The sequence below is a fragment of the Patagioenas fasciata genome, chromosome 3 (assembly GCF_037038585.1).
Source record: "Patagioenas fasciata isolate bPatFas1 chromosome 3, bPatFas1.hap1, whole genome shotgun sequence".
Classification (NCBI taxonomy): Eukaryota; Metazoa; Chordata; class Aves; order Columbiformes; family Columbidae; genus Patagioenas; species Patagioenas fasciata.
The window spans coordinates 121,582,161-121,601,492 of record NC_092522.1 but is presented as its reverse complement, the minus strand read 5'-3'; the positions used below and the strand labels follow the sequence as shown (position 1 = coordinate 121,601,492).

Here is a 19,332-nt window from a genome sequence, read left to right as displayed (position 1 = left end):
GGCTCTAATTCAGTGGCCTGGGACAAAGAATTTCTGATAGTCTGAATATTTTGTTCACTTAAACTTCTAGAGAACAACAACAAATTCTACAAACAAATCCTGTACTTTGATGCCTTTCAGAGCACTTGGCTTCTTATCTGCAGGGAAGAAAAAAGTCAGATGGTAACATATGATGATAAGTACACAGAAACTTAGTGATGATTACACATATATAACAAAGGGGAAAAAAACCAATGTAAAATTGGAACTTAGGAAACGTCAACAGGAACCTCATTAATTTTATTAAAGCAATAATTTGCAGGGAAATTGGCATCAGGAAATACAGTGATAGCTGGGAGATCAGAATTCTTGGGACACCTTTGTTCCTGTAGGGTTTGTCATAATTCACTTCTTCAATGTATGATCGCAATCCAGCGTGAATTATGATCAACAGAATCACTGGGAGATGTGATATGATAAAAGCTTTGTAAAGGACTGCAAGAACTCTATTAGAGCATTCGGACAACCCAGAAGTAGAAGTGTGGGTCTGTCACCACCTTAACTTCTCTGGGTGCTCCAACCACCTTCAGTGTTGCTGGACCCAGAGAGATTTCCTGATTACTTCTTCTCCAGTTACTTCTTCTTCATTATTTGTTCTCTAGCTCCCCGATAAGAGGCCTCTCTCTTTCTCTTAAACTTTAAAAGTCTCTTCTTTGATGAAAATATTTGCAATAGCATTTTAGAAACACTGTTTATTTCTACCTCCTGTGTTGCCATGTTGTAAAACACCAGCTATTTTTCCAGTTTTAGAGGGAGAGTTTGAGGATCAGAGAGATTAAGTGACTTGCTAAATATCGTTAGAAGAAGAAAAGACTTGCTAAATATGTCAGAAGAAGAAAAGAAATGTTGAGCTCAACATCTCAGAGATTTTTTTTCAGTTCTCTGCTAGGGTAGTTCCATTCATTTTAACCCATGAGTAAGCACTAAAGCACAGATGATACGTGCACAAAGCGCCTTGTTCCTGTTATGAACAAAGGCCTCAGCTCCTGAAAAGTTTGCAGAAAATGCTGAAGTTCACTTTCCACAAATTGATCCATTGAATCCTGAACTCCACTGTACTCAGCTAGTCTTTGCGGGCAGCCTATATTTGCTTTTTGTAGTAGAGCTCACCAAGTAACTATCCAGACGGGATTTCTGTTTTCAGTCTCAAATTTTTACATTCTTTTTTTGGTTTTTGTGGGGGATTTTTTTTTTTTTTTTTTTCATATCTCACGATGGCTGCCTGTCAGTCATTTCTCTCATTTGAGGCAAGAAGCCTAAGGTCATAATTGGCTCATGGCTTCTCTGTCTGGAGATGAAACCCCAGACACCTGTTATCTTGCTTTTCAGTACTAGTAAGAACCCCCATAATGACTTCCCAAAGGATACATCACTTTACTTCATGAAATGGCCGTGTGTTAGTGATGATTAATGCTCAGTCTAATAAAAACGATTAGGACACAAGTGAGTTTCACCAGCTAACACTTCTTTTCCATTTTCTCCAGTTCCTCTACTGTGTGTGTCTCATCTGTTCTGTCCCAACAGATGGGATGAGGGATGAGTTAACTCTGAACGAGACACGCGCCCTGACTCAACAGATGAGACCAGGTGTGAGTTAACTCTGGGTTAATTCTGCATGGTTATGCAAAGTGAATGACAGACAATCATTTCAGGGATCCAATTCAATTATGAGTTTACTAAAAGCACGTGTTGGAAATACTAATAACAGCAAATAGTGGCTTGGCAAAAGTATAACAGCAAAAGTCCTTCTACAAGCGATGTATTGGCAACCATTAGTAGCTATTGTGCAAAATTTAACAAGAATCCAACAGTGGAGCTTAAGATGATGTTACTCATGTGTTCAAAAGGAAAAGAGAGAAAGAGAGTGGTAGAGAGGGAAGGAAAACTAAGGTGTAAGAGAGAGAGAAAGAGAGTAAGATATCACCACTCACAGAAGGAGAGGTAAAGAAATAGGGATATAGAAGGAAAAAGAGAGAAGGAAAGAGCAGAGAGAAAGGAAGAAAGAAAAGGTGAGGGATCCAGCCGCTCTTACGGCTCTGCAGCATGGATGATGAGACTTGTATGATGATGTATGGGTGGTGGGTTCCCCACCAGTGCTGTTTTAGGTGAGTTTTTTCATAGCCAGGATCCTTATCAGTACATGACACCACCTTCAGCTGGGAGCTGAGTCCCACCTTGTACTCACATAGCATTCCTGCATTCAACTTATATAAAGAAGAAATACCGTAGATGTACCGAGCACAATTTTTCATCCCCAGTCACAGCAAAAGTGGTTTGAAAAGTCCACTGCACCATCTACATCTCCTTCAAATAATCTCTCAACCTCCTTCTGGTTTTTATCCTTTCCAAGCCAAATGATCTCTTTTTTCTTTTTGTTTCTTTTAACCAATTGTAACATCTAGGGAAGGGATTCAGTTCACATGATTAAGACACCCAAATTTAGGTGTAACATGTAGACATCAGCATGTGAGCTGGCTGTTTCAATAGAGCTGTAATCAATCCAGTCCATGGAGCCACTGTGGTGGGACTGGCTGATACAGGTATCTGGAGCAAATTATGATCTACACTGTATTGCCTGATCTCTGTTAGCTCAGACAGCCAGAGGACGTAGAAACACCTACTTTAAGAAACCTAAATGTAGGTATACGAATCTCCCTGGAAATATCCCTAACAATAGGGATATTGTGTCACTTTGGGCACTCTCGGGTGTCCCATGTGGCCTACAGCTTCTGCTTAAAAAGCCACTGTTCTGTCATTGATCCCTTTCTTGTATCTACCAACTTCACATACTGAATTTGGAGGACACCAGGGCTCCCAGGTGGTAATCTACACCTATATTTAGGCAGCTGAATCCTAGTCTATGTGTCTTGCTTATTCCTTGGTGTTGAGGTTTTGATTGCGGGGTGACAATAAAACCATAGCAGATGTATTGTTAGTCCCCTCTCCCCCCACTTCCCCTGGTGATCGAGAGGGAAAGAAGGACAGAGACAAGGGAGTTGGGAAAATTTAAAATGTTTTACTAATGCTACCAATAGAAATAGAGAAAATTATACAAAATATACAAAACCAATCTTGAAAGTCCTGGCAACTGCAGAGCTGGCACACAAAGCCCTGGACTGGACTCTGCAGCTAACCAGAGCTGGATTCAGTCTGTCACTAGCCCTCAGTTTTCAGGGACGACTTGCAAGGTCCTCTTCTAATGTCAGTCATAAGGAAAAAAGGATGAGATCCTCATGATCTCCTATTTTTATATGAAATATTCATGTGAATGGGATGGACTACTTCATTTGGTCAGTTTTTTGGTCACCCGTTTCTCATTGCCCCTCTTGCGAGATGTGCATCCATCCTTATCAGTTTAGTGACCTTGCATTCCATTGCTATGTTTACCAAAACATGTATCTGGCTTTCAGGAAAGCAGCTGATACTTGCGGTAATCACTGCAAGACACTTAGCAAAGTCTTCTTGCCAATGGGATCTTATCTCAGAGATTTCCTTGCTCTTATACACAACAGCTGTTGCAGCGTGTTATGTGGTAAAGAAAGGAAAGGCTAGAAGGGATAAAACAGCCACTATTCTAGGAAAGAACTGAGTTTTGCTGTGGAAAAAGAGAAAAACACAACAAAAAACTGTCAGAAGGAACATCTGGAATAAAACTGAGACATGAAAACAATGGAAAATGCTTTTGAAACTCAGCTGCAAACTAGATCCAGGCTGCAGTCCAGAATAAGTGAAAGTCTATGTAGAAAGACACACCTTTTCTCTGTTATTTTATTTTATTTTATTTTATTTTATTTTATTTTATTTTATTTTATTTTATTTTATTTTATTTTATTTTATTTTATTATTTTATTTTATTTTATTTTATTTTATTTTATTTTATTTTATTTTATTATTTTATTTTATTTTAATTTTCACATACTAGGGTTTTATACTCTCCAGCAGTTAGACCTGATAAAGGATTATGAACATTCTTCACTTTCCTAGTTCTTTGCTTCCAAGTTATTGCTGACTTTGCTGACCCATCTCTTTAATTTTTATTTATTTATAACTTTTTTCCCTTTTGTGTCACCTTACCTTGCTTATTTTCAGTATCTTCACACTGCTTTTGGTCATTGAGAAAATGTTAGATACCACAGGGCTTCCAAGACCAAACCTGCTTTGGTCAATGACTCCATTCTAGTCAGTCAGTCTGTAAATTAATGTGTAATGTGTTCATGTTGTACTCGTGTAGTTTGTGAATCAGAAAGTTTCGAGTTACTAAGTCAAGTGCCTTGGAGAAGCCAATTATATTAAATCAAAGCTATTATCTTTATCAACTAAACCTGTAATCTCATTAGAAGATGATAACAAGGAAGTTTCACAGGACCTTATTTCTATAAAACCAGATTGATTGGCATTAATTATGTAATCCACCTTTAATGATTTATTAATTATGTTCAGAGTTGGACATTCCATTTTTATTTATTTTTCCCCTAGAATCAGTGTCAAGTTGACAGGCCTGTAATTACCTGGGGCTCTTACTTTTATCTTTGTTTGAAATATTGGCACAATATTCGCTTTCTTCGTGTGCTCTGGAACAACGTAAGTGATCCCAAACGTGTTGAAAAGTCCAGCTTCAAAGTGCAATGAGTTTCTGGGTTCAGTTTTCTGTAACGTTTGCGTTCAAGTTACTGAGATCCACTGATTTAACTCCACAGAACTATTAAGGGAAATAAGCAAGTATTATTTTTGTTCTAAATACTTAAGTCTAACATTTCTGCTCATAGATATCTCCTATATTCATTTATACTATTTACAGTTTCCAGCCACTGAAGCATTTCTGTAAACATTTACTTGTCATTTTTAATTTTTTATCCTAATGATTTAATATGGTGATGAGCTACTATGAATAGTTTTATTATAACTTTTTTGTTTCGCACTCTAATTATATTTTTGATTTTGTGTGTTTGTTTTCTTCTTCAACAATGGCAACATTAACCTATTGAGATGCTTTTAAAGATTTAAAGTCACAAATTTTAGCTAAATGTAGATGTAATTCATTTTAAGGTGTAACAGCTTCCAGTTCAAGCCTTCAGAATTCACATTTTTCCAGCATTTGTTTGTGATTGCTAAGCCTGGAAGCCCAATTAAAATTTGTTTTAAAATCGAGCTGAGTATAGGATATATCATAGCTATTTCTAACTAACCTAATTATAAGAAATAGTAAATGCTTTGCAACCAGCAGTAAAATAATAATACCAATAATAACACCAACAGTAATTCATAATGAGAGTTAATAATAATCCTCCACTTTAAGGGAATATCATCATGATTAGGAAAAATTGTGAACAACATAGCAACATTGATATAAAGTTCTCAAAAAATTTTTGTTGAGTCTTTCTTCAGTCTTCAGTGTAGTTAATGTCCCCAGAGAAGATATGAGCTCACTAATGAGAGATATATTAGATGGGGAGCACGCGAGTCTAGTACTGTTTGTCTTTTACTCATTTAAAAGCTGTACAGAGACTTTAAATACCCATATATGTCAGTCAGATATCAGTGGGGAACAATTAATTTATTTACTGATTTCACTTAATTAAAAAAACGCTCTTAAACAGGAATGGTTTTTTAGGATAAAAAATCACCTCCCCTTTCCAAACTAGTAATTTTTAAATATTAAAAGAACATGACAGGACGGCTAATTTTGTACAGATATGTATATATATTTTAGTTCTACATCTGCTGCAGTTTTCTGTTGCATAATTGATTTAATCTCTAATTTTAAAGGAACGCTGAACTCTTTTACTGGACTCGACATACATTTCTCCAGGGCAAAAACTGTCCTACTTTTCCCTCCTTAGTATCTGTTTAGTGCTGGGCCATTTTCTTCTGAAAATATAAGCTACTCTCAGTGAAATAAGTGAAGTCACAATTGGAATATATTTTACTGAGTGGATTTATCATCACAAGTTGAACAACATCACACACACCAAAACTTCTTGGGTATTTTTCCTTTCCCCTGTTCATTTCACTCTATTGTTCAATTTTTTTGAAAGACCATTTTACCAGTTGTGGATACACAACTCATGATTATCTAGTATTGAGGTTTTGATTGTGGGGTGACAATAAAACTGTGGCAGATGTATTGTTAATCCCTTCTCCCCCCATTTTCCCCTTTTTCCCTTCCTTCTTCCCCCCTTCCCACTAATTACAGGCAATTGGGAGGGAAAGAAGGACAGAGAGAAGAGAGCTGGAAAAATTAAAAATGTTTTACTAATGCTACCAATAGAAATAGAGAAAATAATACAAAATATACAAAACCAATCTTGAAAGTCCCAGCAACTGCAGAGCCAGCACCCGAAGTCCTGGACTGGTCTCTGCAGCCAACCGGAGCTGGATTCAGTCTGTCACTGGCCTTGGTTCTGAGGGATGACTCACAAGGTCCTCTCCTAATGTTGGCCATAAGGAAAAGGGACGAGATCCTCGTGATCTCCTACTTTTATATGAAGTATTCACATGAATGGGATGGAATACTTCATTTGGCCAGTTTTTTGGTCATCTGTTTCTTGTTGCCCCTCTCGTGAGATGTGCATCCATGCTTATCAATAACCTCACATTCCATTGTTACGTTTACCAAAACGTGTATCTGGCTTTTCAGAAAAATGCAGCTAATCTGAAAGCTTTAGCTGACAGGCAAATTCACTAAAAGAGAAACTTGTTTTTAACAAGACCAGCACACCTGGGAACAGGTGAAACTGTAAAGGAGTTGAAAGGCAAAAATGGGTCAAAGAGGAAAAAGCTCCGTCGTGTAGACCTCTGAATTTGGATTCGCGCACCCCAGTGCCCCTTCCCAGTTCACCATTACAAAAGGTATTGATACTTCTGTGGTTGTTGCTGTCGTCTCTTTATTGCAGGTGATTTTCAACACCCCCTAGAAAGGGATTCAAAGCTGCTTGTCCTTCTTCGTGCATCTGAAGACATTTATTGTGATCATCTGAAAGGAATAAATGTCCACCCAGGGAGTATTGGTATGAAACACGAGTTTATCTTTTCATAAGAAACCTATTTTAGGCAATAGGCAAATCTACCACTGTTGAACCTGTTGTTCTGACATACAGGGAAACATCTAACAAAGGTACACATTTCTCTTAGGATGGAACAAATTGCCCTCAAGTTTCTGGTCTAGGATGATGAGTTTAAACTCACATCACTAGTTTAAATGTCCAACTTGAGTGAGATGAATTACATCCAATTACACCATATGGATCCAAATGCATACAGCTTAATATTTCCAAACATTTGAACCCACAGATTGACAAAAAGTTTATATTAACTTTTACATGTCCTCATGTAATTATGGCTGAGAAATAAGCTAATTTTTCTGCTTTCCACATTTTAAAATGTTTTAAACAACACTTGAGCATCACAAGACCTTGTTAATTGCTCAAGTTTTGGAAAGACGGTACAAATTGAAACTGTTCTTAAGAGAAATTTCCAAAGTCAAGATTTGTAGGATAGTAAAGAAGTTCAGGGGAAAAAAATGAATAGAGAAACAAAAAAAATCCCTAATTTGTGTTGTTGAGAAACTACTGCATTATAACAACATTGAGAAACTATTGAATACGTTGATCAAGCAATTAAGTGGAATGTTTGGAAAACAAGAGGGAAAACAAATTGACAATGAAATCAACTGTGAGGGTTTTTTTAAGTTTAAATTACTTAAGAGTTGAAGTATAACAAGATATAGAAATTTGACTTTCCACAATTTTAAGGGCTAGAAAATAAAATATATGTGTTGCTGTGGCTTAATGCATGATCAAAGATCAACTGAGACTTCAGTATTGTTCAATATTCCTCTTAAACATGTCACCTATATGAAAAGTTTCTATATTTTGGCTTTTTGCCCTGGTTTTCGATCCCCTTTCCAGAAAAAAATGATTTCTTTACAGATCAGAAATATAAATAATAGATGAGTAATTTTTCCTATGTTTAATTCCCACTGTTTCTACTTAATTTGTTTTCTTAGATAGATGATGTTTTCTTTTTAAGGCAGATACCTGTATCTGCAATTAAAATTTGAGTTAATGAGACTTCTATGGTGCAATCCTCCTTACCGCCTTGCCATGTGATAGTCATTTTACTTTATTAATCCTTTATTACTACCCAAATTCCTGAGTCCCTCCAAAACTCCTGGGTCCCCCCCAGACGCCTGTGTCCCTCCCAAACTCCTGGGTTCCTCCCAGACGCCTGGGTCCTTCCCCAACTCCTGGGTCCTTTCTGAAATCCCTGATCCCTCCCAGAGATGTGGGTCATTTCTAAACTCCTGGGTCCCTCCCGGATGCCTGAGTCTCTCCTGATTTCCTGGGTCCTTCCTGGACAACTGGGTACCTCCCAAACTCCTGGGTCCTCTGGACAACTGTGTCCTTCCTGAACTCCTGGTTCCCTCCCAAACTCCTGGGTCCCTCCTGAACTCCTGGGTCCCTCCCAGACACCTGGATCCTTCCTGAACTTCCAGGTCTCTCCTGAACACCTGGCTCCCTCCCAGACTCCTGGGTCCTTCCCAAACAACTGGGTCCCTCCTGAACTCCTGGGTCCCTCCCGAATTCCTAGGTACTTTTTAAGCTTCCATGTCTCTCCTGGGTCCCCTCTGCACACCTGGGTTCCCCCTGGACTCGACATCCCCAGATGCCTGGGTCCCCTTCCAGATGCCTGGGTCCATTCTGGACACCTGGGTAGTGTCATAGACACCTGGGTTCCCACTGGACATACTGGTGGCCTCAGGTCCTTGAGGAGAAGTTCGGGACACATTGGTGGCCAGAGATCCTTATGGACACATTGGTGGCTCATTGGTGACACTTTTGGGACACGTTAGGGACAAGTTGGTGACACGTTGAGGCCCCACATTGTTTGGGAGACATTGAGGACGAGTTGGTGACCACAGATTGTGGAGGTTCTGCGCTGTTTTGGTACTTTTCATAAAATACAGAAACATGCTTTAATAAATTTAAAGATTCCCATGGTTTTAGTTATTGGTTCATTTCTTCCCAAGTCTCTACCTTAACCTTTGTTTTTTTCTGTTTCTCTAACTCTATTTCTTTCCAGGGGTTTATGGAAAGGTGCAAATTTATAGTGCTTATCCCAAGATGTCTTGGACACATCTGGGAACCAATGCTGTTCCTGGCAATGAAAGGTAATACCTTACGCAAATATGCCACCAAGTATTAAGTTTGGGCTCCTGTTGCTATGATTTGTATTAATGTTACTGCAACTTATATTGCTCTTTACCTTTGTGATAGGCTCTGTTTCAAATATGTCTAAATAGAAAGAGAACCATTATGTTACACCTTGCAAGAAAATGATACAATTTTTCAATTAATTTGAATTTTAAAGAAGAATGAAAGTGAGATTTTCTTCTTTCCTCCTCTCCTTCTTTGCTTCCTTCCATCTTTCCATCCTTCTTCCTTGCTTTCCTACATCTCTGTCTTTGCCTTTCTCATTCTTGATTCCATGTCACATAAAATTTTTATTGCTTTTCACTCTAATTCTTCCAAGTACTTCATTTTAAACTGAAATACGTGTATTCAAAGAAAAAAACCCAATTTATCAGTTGGGCATAACAAAAATTCCTTGGAAGAGTTGAAAGAGGTGAAATATCTACATTTAGGGAAGGAATTGTTGGGAATCTCATTGTAGAGATGGGCAATGGAAACACAAAGACCCCACAAGCAGGATTCAAGATAGTTTTCAATGCTAATTCAAACCATGAAAAATTAGAATTATACTCTGGAAATTGTTCTTTTTGCCTGATTAAGATCAGTGTTCACAGTAAGCAGATTCTTGACCAAAATGTACCGGTTCAACACTTGGTGAAATGGAACTAGGCTGGTATTGCTCTGCTGATATTTTTTGCATGAAATATCATGAGGTGCTAAGATACAAGTATTCAGAGTTCATTCCTTGGTCTTAAATAGGGCACAAACAATTATTTCCATTGTTAAAAGAAATAAAAAGAAAAAAAAAAAAAGAGGTATTTGTCATGAGAAGTCTACTAATAGCCAGCTAAGACTTAAGGTGCTTAGGTAGAAGGAATAGGAAAGTCAGCATTAGTATATGGAATCACAGAATCACAGAATGTCAGGGGTTGGAAGGGATCTCAAAAGATCATCCAGTGCAATCCCTCCACTGGAGCAGGAACACCCAGATGAGGTTCCACAGGAAGGTGTCCAGGTGGGTTTGAATGTCTGCAGAGAAGGAAACTCCACAACCTCCCTGGGCAGCCTGGTCCAGGCTCTGCCACCCTCACCAGGAACAAGTTTCTTCTCAAATTTAAGTGGAACCTCCTGTGTCCCAGTTTCAACCTGGTACCCCTTGTCCTATCATTGTTTGTCACCAAGAAAAGCCTGGCTCCGTTCTCGTGACACTCACCCTTTCTATATTGATCAGCATGAATGAGTCACCCCTCAGTCTCCTCTTCTCCAAGCTCAAGAGCCCCAGCTCCCTCAGCCTTTCCTCACACTGGAGATGCTCCACTCCCGTCAGCATCTTGATGGCTGCACTGGACTCTCTCCAGCAGTTCCCTGTCCTTCTGGAACTGAGTGGCCCAGAACTGGACACAATATTCCAGATGTGGTGTCACCAGGGCAGAGTAGAGGGGAGAAGGAAGCAAGTGGCTTGTGCATTGACAGTTGGGAGTGTTGATGGATGAGAAGTTCAACATGACCTGGCAACGTGCAATTGCAGCCCAGAAAACCAAACATGTCCTGGGCTGCACCACCAGCAACATCTCCAGCAGGCCAAGGGAAGTGATTCTTCCCCTTTGCTCCTCTCTGGTGAGATCTCACCTGCAGTTCTGCTTCCAGATCTGAGGTCCCCAACATAAAAAGGACACAAACCCGTTAGAGCAATTCCAGAGGAGGTCATGAAGATGATCAGAGGGCTGGAACACCTCTCCTGTGAAGGCAGGCTGAGAGAGTTGGAGTTGTACAGCCTGGAGAAGAGAGGGCTCCGGGCAGACCTTATTATGGCCTTCCAGTACCTAAAGGGGACCTACAAGAAAGCTGGAGAGGGACATTTTACAAGGGAACATAGCAAGAGGACAAGGGGTAAAGCTTTTAAACTGAAAAACAGTAGATTTAGGTTAGATACAAGAAAGAAATTCTTCCCCGTGAGAGTGGTGAAACACTGGAACAGGCTGCCCAGAGAAGCTGTGGATGCCCCATCCATGGAAGTGTTCGAGGTTAGTGGTTGGACTCGATCTTGAGGGTCTCTTCCAACCAAAATGATTCTGTGATTCTGTGAAGACCAGGGTGATGTGGTTTTAAGTAACATGGTCCAGTGGAAGTTATTCCTGCCCGTGGCAGAGGAGTTGGAACTAGGTGGTCTTTAAGGTCCCTTGCAACCCAAAATGTTCTGTGATAGCCTGTGGATTCTTTATGAGATCTACCTAGGCAAAATTGTTGTCCATTTTTTAGGAAATCCATCAGCATAACTGATAATTTTAATGGAATTTCCCTAATATCTTGGTGTTGCAGGATTTTTGTGGAAGATGAAGTGGATTGGGATCATGGTGGAGATATTGTGATCAGCTCTTCCTCCTATGAAGCCCACCAAGCTGAAGTAGTTACACTTAAAGAGGTCAATGGTCCTAGCATAAGAATTCATGAACGTCTTCTGCACAGGCATATTGGTAAGGAATCTGTGTTTCCATCTTCTGACGCATTGACTTTCAATTCCAGATCTCACAAAGATCCAACCTGTTGTTTTCTTGTTGATTTGATGCTGAAAATGTGATGTTCGGTGTTGCACAGAATAACTGATTCTAACTTGAATTTCTGTGAACAGAATGAATTTAGTGCTAAATACTTCTGGAAAACTTCCTGGTGTTTCATGTTTTAAGTAGAACCGGTCAACAGAGAGAGAAAGTAACTGAAATTTTAAAGGAAAAAAAAAAAAGCAGATATTTTTTAGGTCATTTGCACAATTTATGTGATGCGCCAAAAACTGGTGTAAAAAATCAACCAAATGCACTCCTTTTTTTTTTATAAATTTTAAAATAAGAAGACTTATGGAGTTTTGAGTGTAAAACTTTATTAAATCCATGGAATGAAACTAATGTATTTGTAATCTAATACGTGAATAAATGTGAAATCTGTATTTAGCTGTATTTCCTGTGTGGATTATATGGGATCTGTATTTAACTGGATAAAGAGATGAAATTTGATAATTTATTTAATTTTATTTAAGCCTATAAAGTATATTTACTCCCATCTATTTAACAAAAGTAAAAAGATCCCAAACCAGGATTTGTCATATGTATTACAATTGCTTTTTGTTTGTGTTTTGTTTGTTTTTAATTTTAGTCTTTATTCAAACTAGTAGCCACAGAAGTTATTATGATGGATAAATAGGTTCAGAAATATGTGTTTTAAATGGCTATACCTGTGCTAGTAAATAAAACTTCACTTGGAACTGAGCCCTGTTCTGCAATTATCCATAGTGTTAATCGATAATAGACTCCATAGCACAGTTTTATATGACAATTGCATTGTGCAAAAAAACCATGTAGTTCAAAGGATAGCACATCTAAACCCTATTTCCAGTATTCTATGCATGACCTTTCTTTTTTTTGCTAGAGAAGGAAGAAACTTGCCAGAGAATGTTTCTTAACTTATTTTCTTAGCTAATGTAGATATAGTAAATATATCCTGAGATGAAATTATTACATACGCATTGACTACTGCAACAGTCGTTAGATATAGCTGGAAAAAAAAAAAAAAAAGACTGATGGGAGAATTAAGAGCTATGTAAATACTGGGATTCACCTGGGCAAATGTAGATCTCTACAGCAAATGTTCACACATGAACTTGTCACTCTCAGCTCCCTTGATAACCAATGCAGAAAAATACATACTGCTCACTCGTATTTCATCTCCCCCTAAAGCAGTTGTATAAAATAGATAAAAAGTTGCACTTGAGAATTGCCTGTTGCTCTCCATTGTACATAAAAACAGTCTGGATGACTAAATCTTGTCTGTAGATATCTGAAGTCAGCTGAGATGAATTCCAAGCTAGACACCTGCATAAACTCTGAAAAGTCTCATTTAGAAAACTGTTTTAGAAAAAATACATAGCTAAGACTCTGTAGCAAATTGGTTTTTTTACATTGTTGTTGGTTTGATCCTAATGAGAATTTATGGAGATCAACTCTGCATTCTTTGAAGAATAATTCCAGTACATATAGCTTAGGAAAAATAATGAAGTGTGAATCTGTTCATTGATTTGTCATCTACACACCGCAGGGAAAATATTTAGCACCTTCTTTTTCTAAAGATGAAGTATGTTGGTAAAATATAAATGCACGGTGAATATTTGATGGGCAAGTGGCCTTTCTGGTTTTGTGTTGATCCACGTAGATTGTGCTGTAGGAAAAACACACCTGAATGTCAATGCAGATTCTGCAGAGAAGCTGTGCATGAGCTGTCAGGCTTTATGTCCCTCACAGTGCTGGTTTATGGGTAGGATAGACACTTATCACATTTTCTCTCTAAAACTCCCCAGGGCTTTCCCATGACACAGGAGATGGAAGACGCATCCCTTTGGCTGCAGAGGTTGGACTCCTAACACGCAACGTGCAGATCAAGGCTGATGTGGCTTGTGCTGGGAGGGTGTTGGTGGGACGTGTGACAGATTCCAGTGGGACAGAGTTCCAAGGTAGTTGAGATTCACCTGTCTTCAGTGTAGAGTCTTGCATCTGCTCAGGAACAACCCCAGGTCCCAGTATAGTTTGGGGAACGACCTGTAAGACAGCACTGTAGGGGAAAGGGACCTGGGGATCCTGGGGACAGCAGGGTGACCATGAGCCAGCACTGGGCCCTTGTGACCAGGAAGGCCAATGGTACCTGGGGTGGATTAGAAGGGGGGTGGTCAGTAGGTCAGAGAGGTTCTCCTGCCCCTCTGCTCTGCCCTGGGGAGACCACACCTGGAATATTGTGTCCAGTTCTTGGCCCCTCAGTTCCAGACGGACAGGGAACTGCTGGAGAGGGTCCAGCGCAGAGCCACGAAGATGCTGAAGGGAGTGACAACCAATGGTAGAACAAGGGGCAATGGGTACAAACTGCAACACAGGAGGTTCCACTTAAATATGAGAAGAAACTTCTTCTCAGTGAGGGTGCCAGAGCCTGGCCCAGGCTGCCCAGGGAGGTTGTGGAGTCTCCTTCTCTGCAGACATTCAAACCCGCCTGGACACCTTCCTGTGGAACCTCAGCTGGGTGTTCCTGCTCCATGGGGGGATTGCACTGGATGAGCTTTCCAGGTCCCTTCCAACCCCTGACATTCTATGATTCTGTGACTCTGTGATTCATCAGCCAGACCATTTCTGTCCAAGAAAGGGTTGTCTGACAGCAGATGTACCCATTTGCACGTGCTATGCAATTCTAAGCAAACTGCGACCATGTAACGTGTATGAAGCATGAGTACTAATAATATTTCATAAGTAATGGAATATTTTATGAGGGGCTGTTCTGTGGTTAGCTGGTTTCTACTATAACTTTATATATAAAATACGAACAAATGTATATTACTGAATATACTGACAGATATTGCCTACTGTTTTACGCTCGAGTGCTGTTTAAATGGGTGTCATTCTTAGCAGTTCTTAGGTCATTTTGTTCGCTTTTATTTCACTATGCTTATCTCACTGCAGGTGTCCTTCAGCTCTTAAATGTGGAATTTTTGAACTTCGGGCCTCCTCAGCTTTCTGCTGTCGAATTCAGGAATATATCCCAAGGGTCCTTGGTGGTGTCATCCAGCATTCATAATAGCTGTGGCGTTGGCATTAAAGCGGTCATGAGCAACTGGATCACTTTGCACAATAACACAGTGCTCAACACGGTTGGACCTGGCATCGATTTGGAAGGGCAAAATCATTCTCTCATCAGGAATCTTGTCATTCTGAGTAGGCAGCCAGAAGGCTTATTAAACTGGATTGCTGGCATCAAGGTGAACCTTGCTGTTGGTGTCTCCCTCTGCGGCAATGCCGTGGCAGGATCTGAGCGAATCGGCTTCCATATCAGGGGTGAAGAGTGTTTTCTAGATGGAGAGTATTGCAGTGAAAATGTGGCCCATTCAAGTCTCCATGGTATTCATCTGTACCAGGGAGATGGATTTCAGACCTGCACTAGAATTACAGGGTTTCTATCCTATAAGAATTATGACTATGGTGTCATGTTCCACCTTGACAGCAGTGTCATTGTGGACAATGTGGTGCTGGTGGACAACACTGTGGGTCTCATGCCGGTAGTGCACTGTCTCTATGCCGAGCAATGCCACACGGGGGAAAGACTCATCGAACTTAGAAACTCCATCATCATCGCAACAAGCTCAACCTTTGACTGCATCAATGACAGGATCAAGCCTCGCTCAGCTGATCTAACAGCCAAGGATCGACCACCATACAACCCTCTAAGAGGTCGCGTTGGGATTTTATGGCCTACATTTACCACTGTTCCTGGCCAAAGGCCAGATAACCCATGGCACAAAACCGAACATTGTCCAAAAGTCCTGGGACTCATGAAGCTGAAAGGTTGGTCTTCCGTATCCACTGACCAGACAATTTTGTCACTGTTTTTCTTTACTAATTACATTTTTCCAGCTGAAGTTGTAGCCTTCCACAGCCGCAAAGGGACACGGTGTGAAAATCCCAGCCTCAGTGATATTAATAACAGAATTTTCTTCAGTTTGATACACTTAAATAACAATAATAATAGAAAAAAGATTGATATTTTTCACTTCCTGAATCTACTGCAGTATAATTATGTCATGTATGTATTTCACCATTAACATGCCTGCCTTCTGTGCTATTTTTACATTTGATTTATTTCTCTGATCTATAGTTACCTCTAGCTAAATAAAGATAACAAATTTGAGAAGGGAATAGCGTACTTTGTGTAGAATTTGCATAGAACATAATGACTACAGCTGCACAGAAACAGTTATGGCTTTTATTGTTATAAGGGATTGCACAAGAGGGATAAACGTCAGTTATGTATCCTATGTCTCTGGCTCAAATGGATTTTATCGTCCCCAGAGTAATATTTGCATTTAGCAGAACACAGATAACAGGTTGCTGTGGTGGGATCACAGTTTTTCATGTCTTTATCCCTCACTGCTCCCTACTTTTGTAAGAAAATACATTATGCTCTTTTTACTGAGTAAAAAGGGAGACAGAAAAACACAAATAGACTTGCCCAAGGTCTCACAGAAAATTTGTGGCAAAACATGGGTTTTGCAGCTGCACAAGAGTTCAGTGGCACAGCCAAACACATCTCACCAGACCCAGCTCATCTTATATTAACATCTGGCAAGTGGATAAACCATCTAAGTCAGGTTGTCATTAATCTAATTCTGATTCAAATGAAATTTTATTAAACATATTTGGTTTTTGTTTCTTTCCCACTTACTGTTTCCTTTGATTTCACTTCCTACAGGCATGACTTGGTTTGTGTCAACTTCAGATATAACTTAGCTATGGAATATTCTAAAGGTGACAGAAGATTGCATTTAGTCTGATCTAAAAATGTTTTGTACATGTTTATATACACATTTATATAAGGGGGCAATTTAACATGGGAAGTGTCATAGAAAGGAGTCTTTCTCTCTCTGGTTCTGGCACTCCTCTAACCTCTTTTTCTCACTTGATCTTCTCTTAATACCTGATAGGAGTCACCTTTAATAGTTTTACAAAGAGCTGCTACAGCGAAGACAGGGATGTCTGCATCATGTCAAACGCTGACCACTCAGGCGTCATGTCTCTTATCACAGCGGAGACATCAAGGATGTTAGATGTCAATGAGAAAAACAAGTTCTACTTTCATCCAACAAGGTAATATGTTTTATTTTGAACTATCTGTTTCAATGGTTTATGAAAAAAAAAAAAAACCAACAAAAACACCTACAGTTTTGGGACTATCCTCACCTCTGTTTGTATCAGCTGTCTTTTTGTAGTTTCTTACAAAGAGCTTAAGCAATTACTTTAGACTGGAAGCCTAGCTGCAGATCATTCCCATTCTTTGTCTCTGTCTCTACTCTTGTACTGCTCCCATCTGGCAAAAACGAACAAGCTCAGACATCAAACAAACATGCACAGAAAAAAACAAATCCAGAAAGAACAAACCAAATAAAAGAAAAACCAAGCTTAGTTTAGGAGGTTCAGATTCCATCAAGGTGCGTTTCCAGACCAGTCCTCTTGGATTTCCCCTTTTACTGACATACATATAGCAAAACAAGCTTCACACATCCTATTTCTTAAAACTCCATCGTGAGCATCTCTGACTTCTCAGCCTCAGGCTTCAGAAAATGTCAGGACCTCCAGCAATAAAAAACCCCTGAGACAGGGAATGTCCTTTTGGTCAGGGAAGCGGAGCTTGATTTTTGCCCGCGAGATTGCATCAGAAATGTTGATCAGTACCAGGCAAGGCTGTGAGATGTCAAATGATTGCCAGAACTGCTTCTGCCCAGGGAGAATGTCATCTCCATGTGAAGGAACGTGGAGAAGGGAGGGGAGAACTCCATCTGTAACCTTAAGTTGCAGCAGTTTAAACATACCACGTCCAGTGGAAAGCACATGCCTATTTATTTATTACATCCAGTGAACACAATACAGAGGCTATGTCAGGAAAGCCTTGAAGTAGCAAAAAAATCCAGCGTGGACTCCACTTGCCAGTCAAAAATAATTGGAGGTGTCCCACACTGCTATGTTTAGAGCCCCTCCAGCTTTTTTGCCAGAATTTTTATTTTATTCTATATTTTTGCTTTTTTGCTCTGGGCATTACTTTGCGTGTGGATTTCTGAGACCTGTCCAGCTTGTCAGCTCTCATTATGTTCCACTCTTGTATCCATCCCGCAATATTATACTATTAGTGAGCTGCTGAATACACAGTCCACTGTGAGAGCTGGTGATTCTCAAACATGATGAATGCACATGGATTACTGAGTGTTTTCTTAGTAGTCTGAGGTTGATTTGGTTCTCTGCCCTTCTCATTTGCTTCTCTGCCCTTACTGTAAATCTCTGCCTATATCTTTTTCTGACATTCAAAATATCAGTAATTGAGTTTTTCCAACCTGAGCGCAAGAAATTCTAAGTTTTCTTCAAGACTTCATGTGTATCCACATGGTGATCTGAAGATGTCTCCATGGAATTCGCTGGATTACAAGTCGTTGTATCTCATTCTGTTTTGTAAAAGGAGTGATATGACCAGTTACTTGAAGCTGTGTTAAACCTTAAGTCAAAATGAGGATAAAAGCACGTAAGATCCTTAATATGCGATTGAGCTTACTGCACTTCAATGATCCAAAAATTAGGCGTGTAATATAACGAAAACACTAAACTCATTCTGTAGTCAATAGAGACCTGTGTCTGGGAAATTATTAATCTCAACTGTCCTATATATGTTTCAGGTGACCTGAGTTCCCCTCCAACAAACCTGCCCTGTTGCAGGTACTTCCCTCTGTGAAAGCCAGTCTTTAATGATCTATATAGGAATTTATAAGCTTTTCTGGCTGTTTCAAACCACTAAAGTTACAATTTACTCCTGAGAGTATAGTGGTCATAAAATTGGATAAACTTATTTGAAAATTAGATGCAGTTTGCAAAGATAATTCATCGTGCTACCCAAAAAGAGCTTTGTCTTAGTTTGGACTGATGCTCTGAAACCTATTTCCTTATTAGTCTTCTTTTCAAAGTAGAATTTTATTATATTCTTAGTATCTGAACCTCTCATTAGAAAGAGTGAAATAGCTATTCATTGTCTGGGAGACAGTACTGGCGGAATAATCACTTCCTACTAGATACGTGTGATTGAGTGAGGAAACCGTGGCTCAAGTGTAGCTTTGAGGTGAGATCAATGCACAATTCACTTTAAGCCCATCAGAACCACCAAAATGACATTGAATCTCTAAATCTCCAAATTATTAGAACATAAATTAGGGCAGACACAGTCGCAAATATGAAATAAAATATGAAATAAAAACAACTAGAAAGAAAACAGGTTCATAAACACATTAATCCTTATGGACTGTGTCTTATGAGTTTTCTCTTTCAAGATTTTTTTGTCTGTTTGGATATGAAACAGAATTTCTTTTCAGAGTATGCCAGACCTCAACTGATATGCTTAGGTTTCATTCATTTTAGCCTGGTTTCCATTTTTTTTCTCTCTTGGACATGTGAGTTCAGCCAGTAAATATCAAGACATTACATGTATGTTCAGAAGTGTTTGTGGCCAGTGTAAATAAATTACAAACAACAGCATAATCTTTGCT

General features: G+C 39.4%; 1 protein-coding gene across 1 annotated transcript in view; it reads left to right on the top strand.

Moving 5' to 3' along the window:
- The window catches only part of PKHD1 (PKHD1 ciliary IPT domain containing fibrocystin/polyductin), a 271,783-nt gene that overhangs the window by 174,985 nt on the left and 77,466 nt on the right, over positions 1–19,332 (top strand). The window contains exons 53-58 of the mRNA XM_065834370.2: positions 6,933–7,046; positions 9,121–9,208; positions 11,550–11,704; positions 13,576–13,728; positions 14,720–15,598; positions 16,735–16,897. Of these exons, the coding sequence (XP_065690442.2) occupies positions 6,933–7,046; positions 9,121–9,208; positions 11,550–11,704; positions 13,576–13,728; positions 14,720–15,598; positions 16,735–16,897 (1,552 nt within the window). The remainder of the gene's footprint in view (positions 1–6,932; positions 7,047–9,120; positions 9,209–11,549; positions 11,705–13,575; positions 13,729–14,719; positions 15,599–16,734; positions 16,898–19,332) is intronic.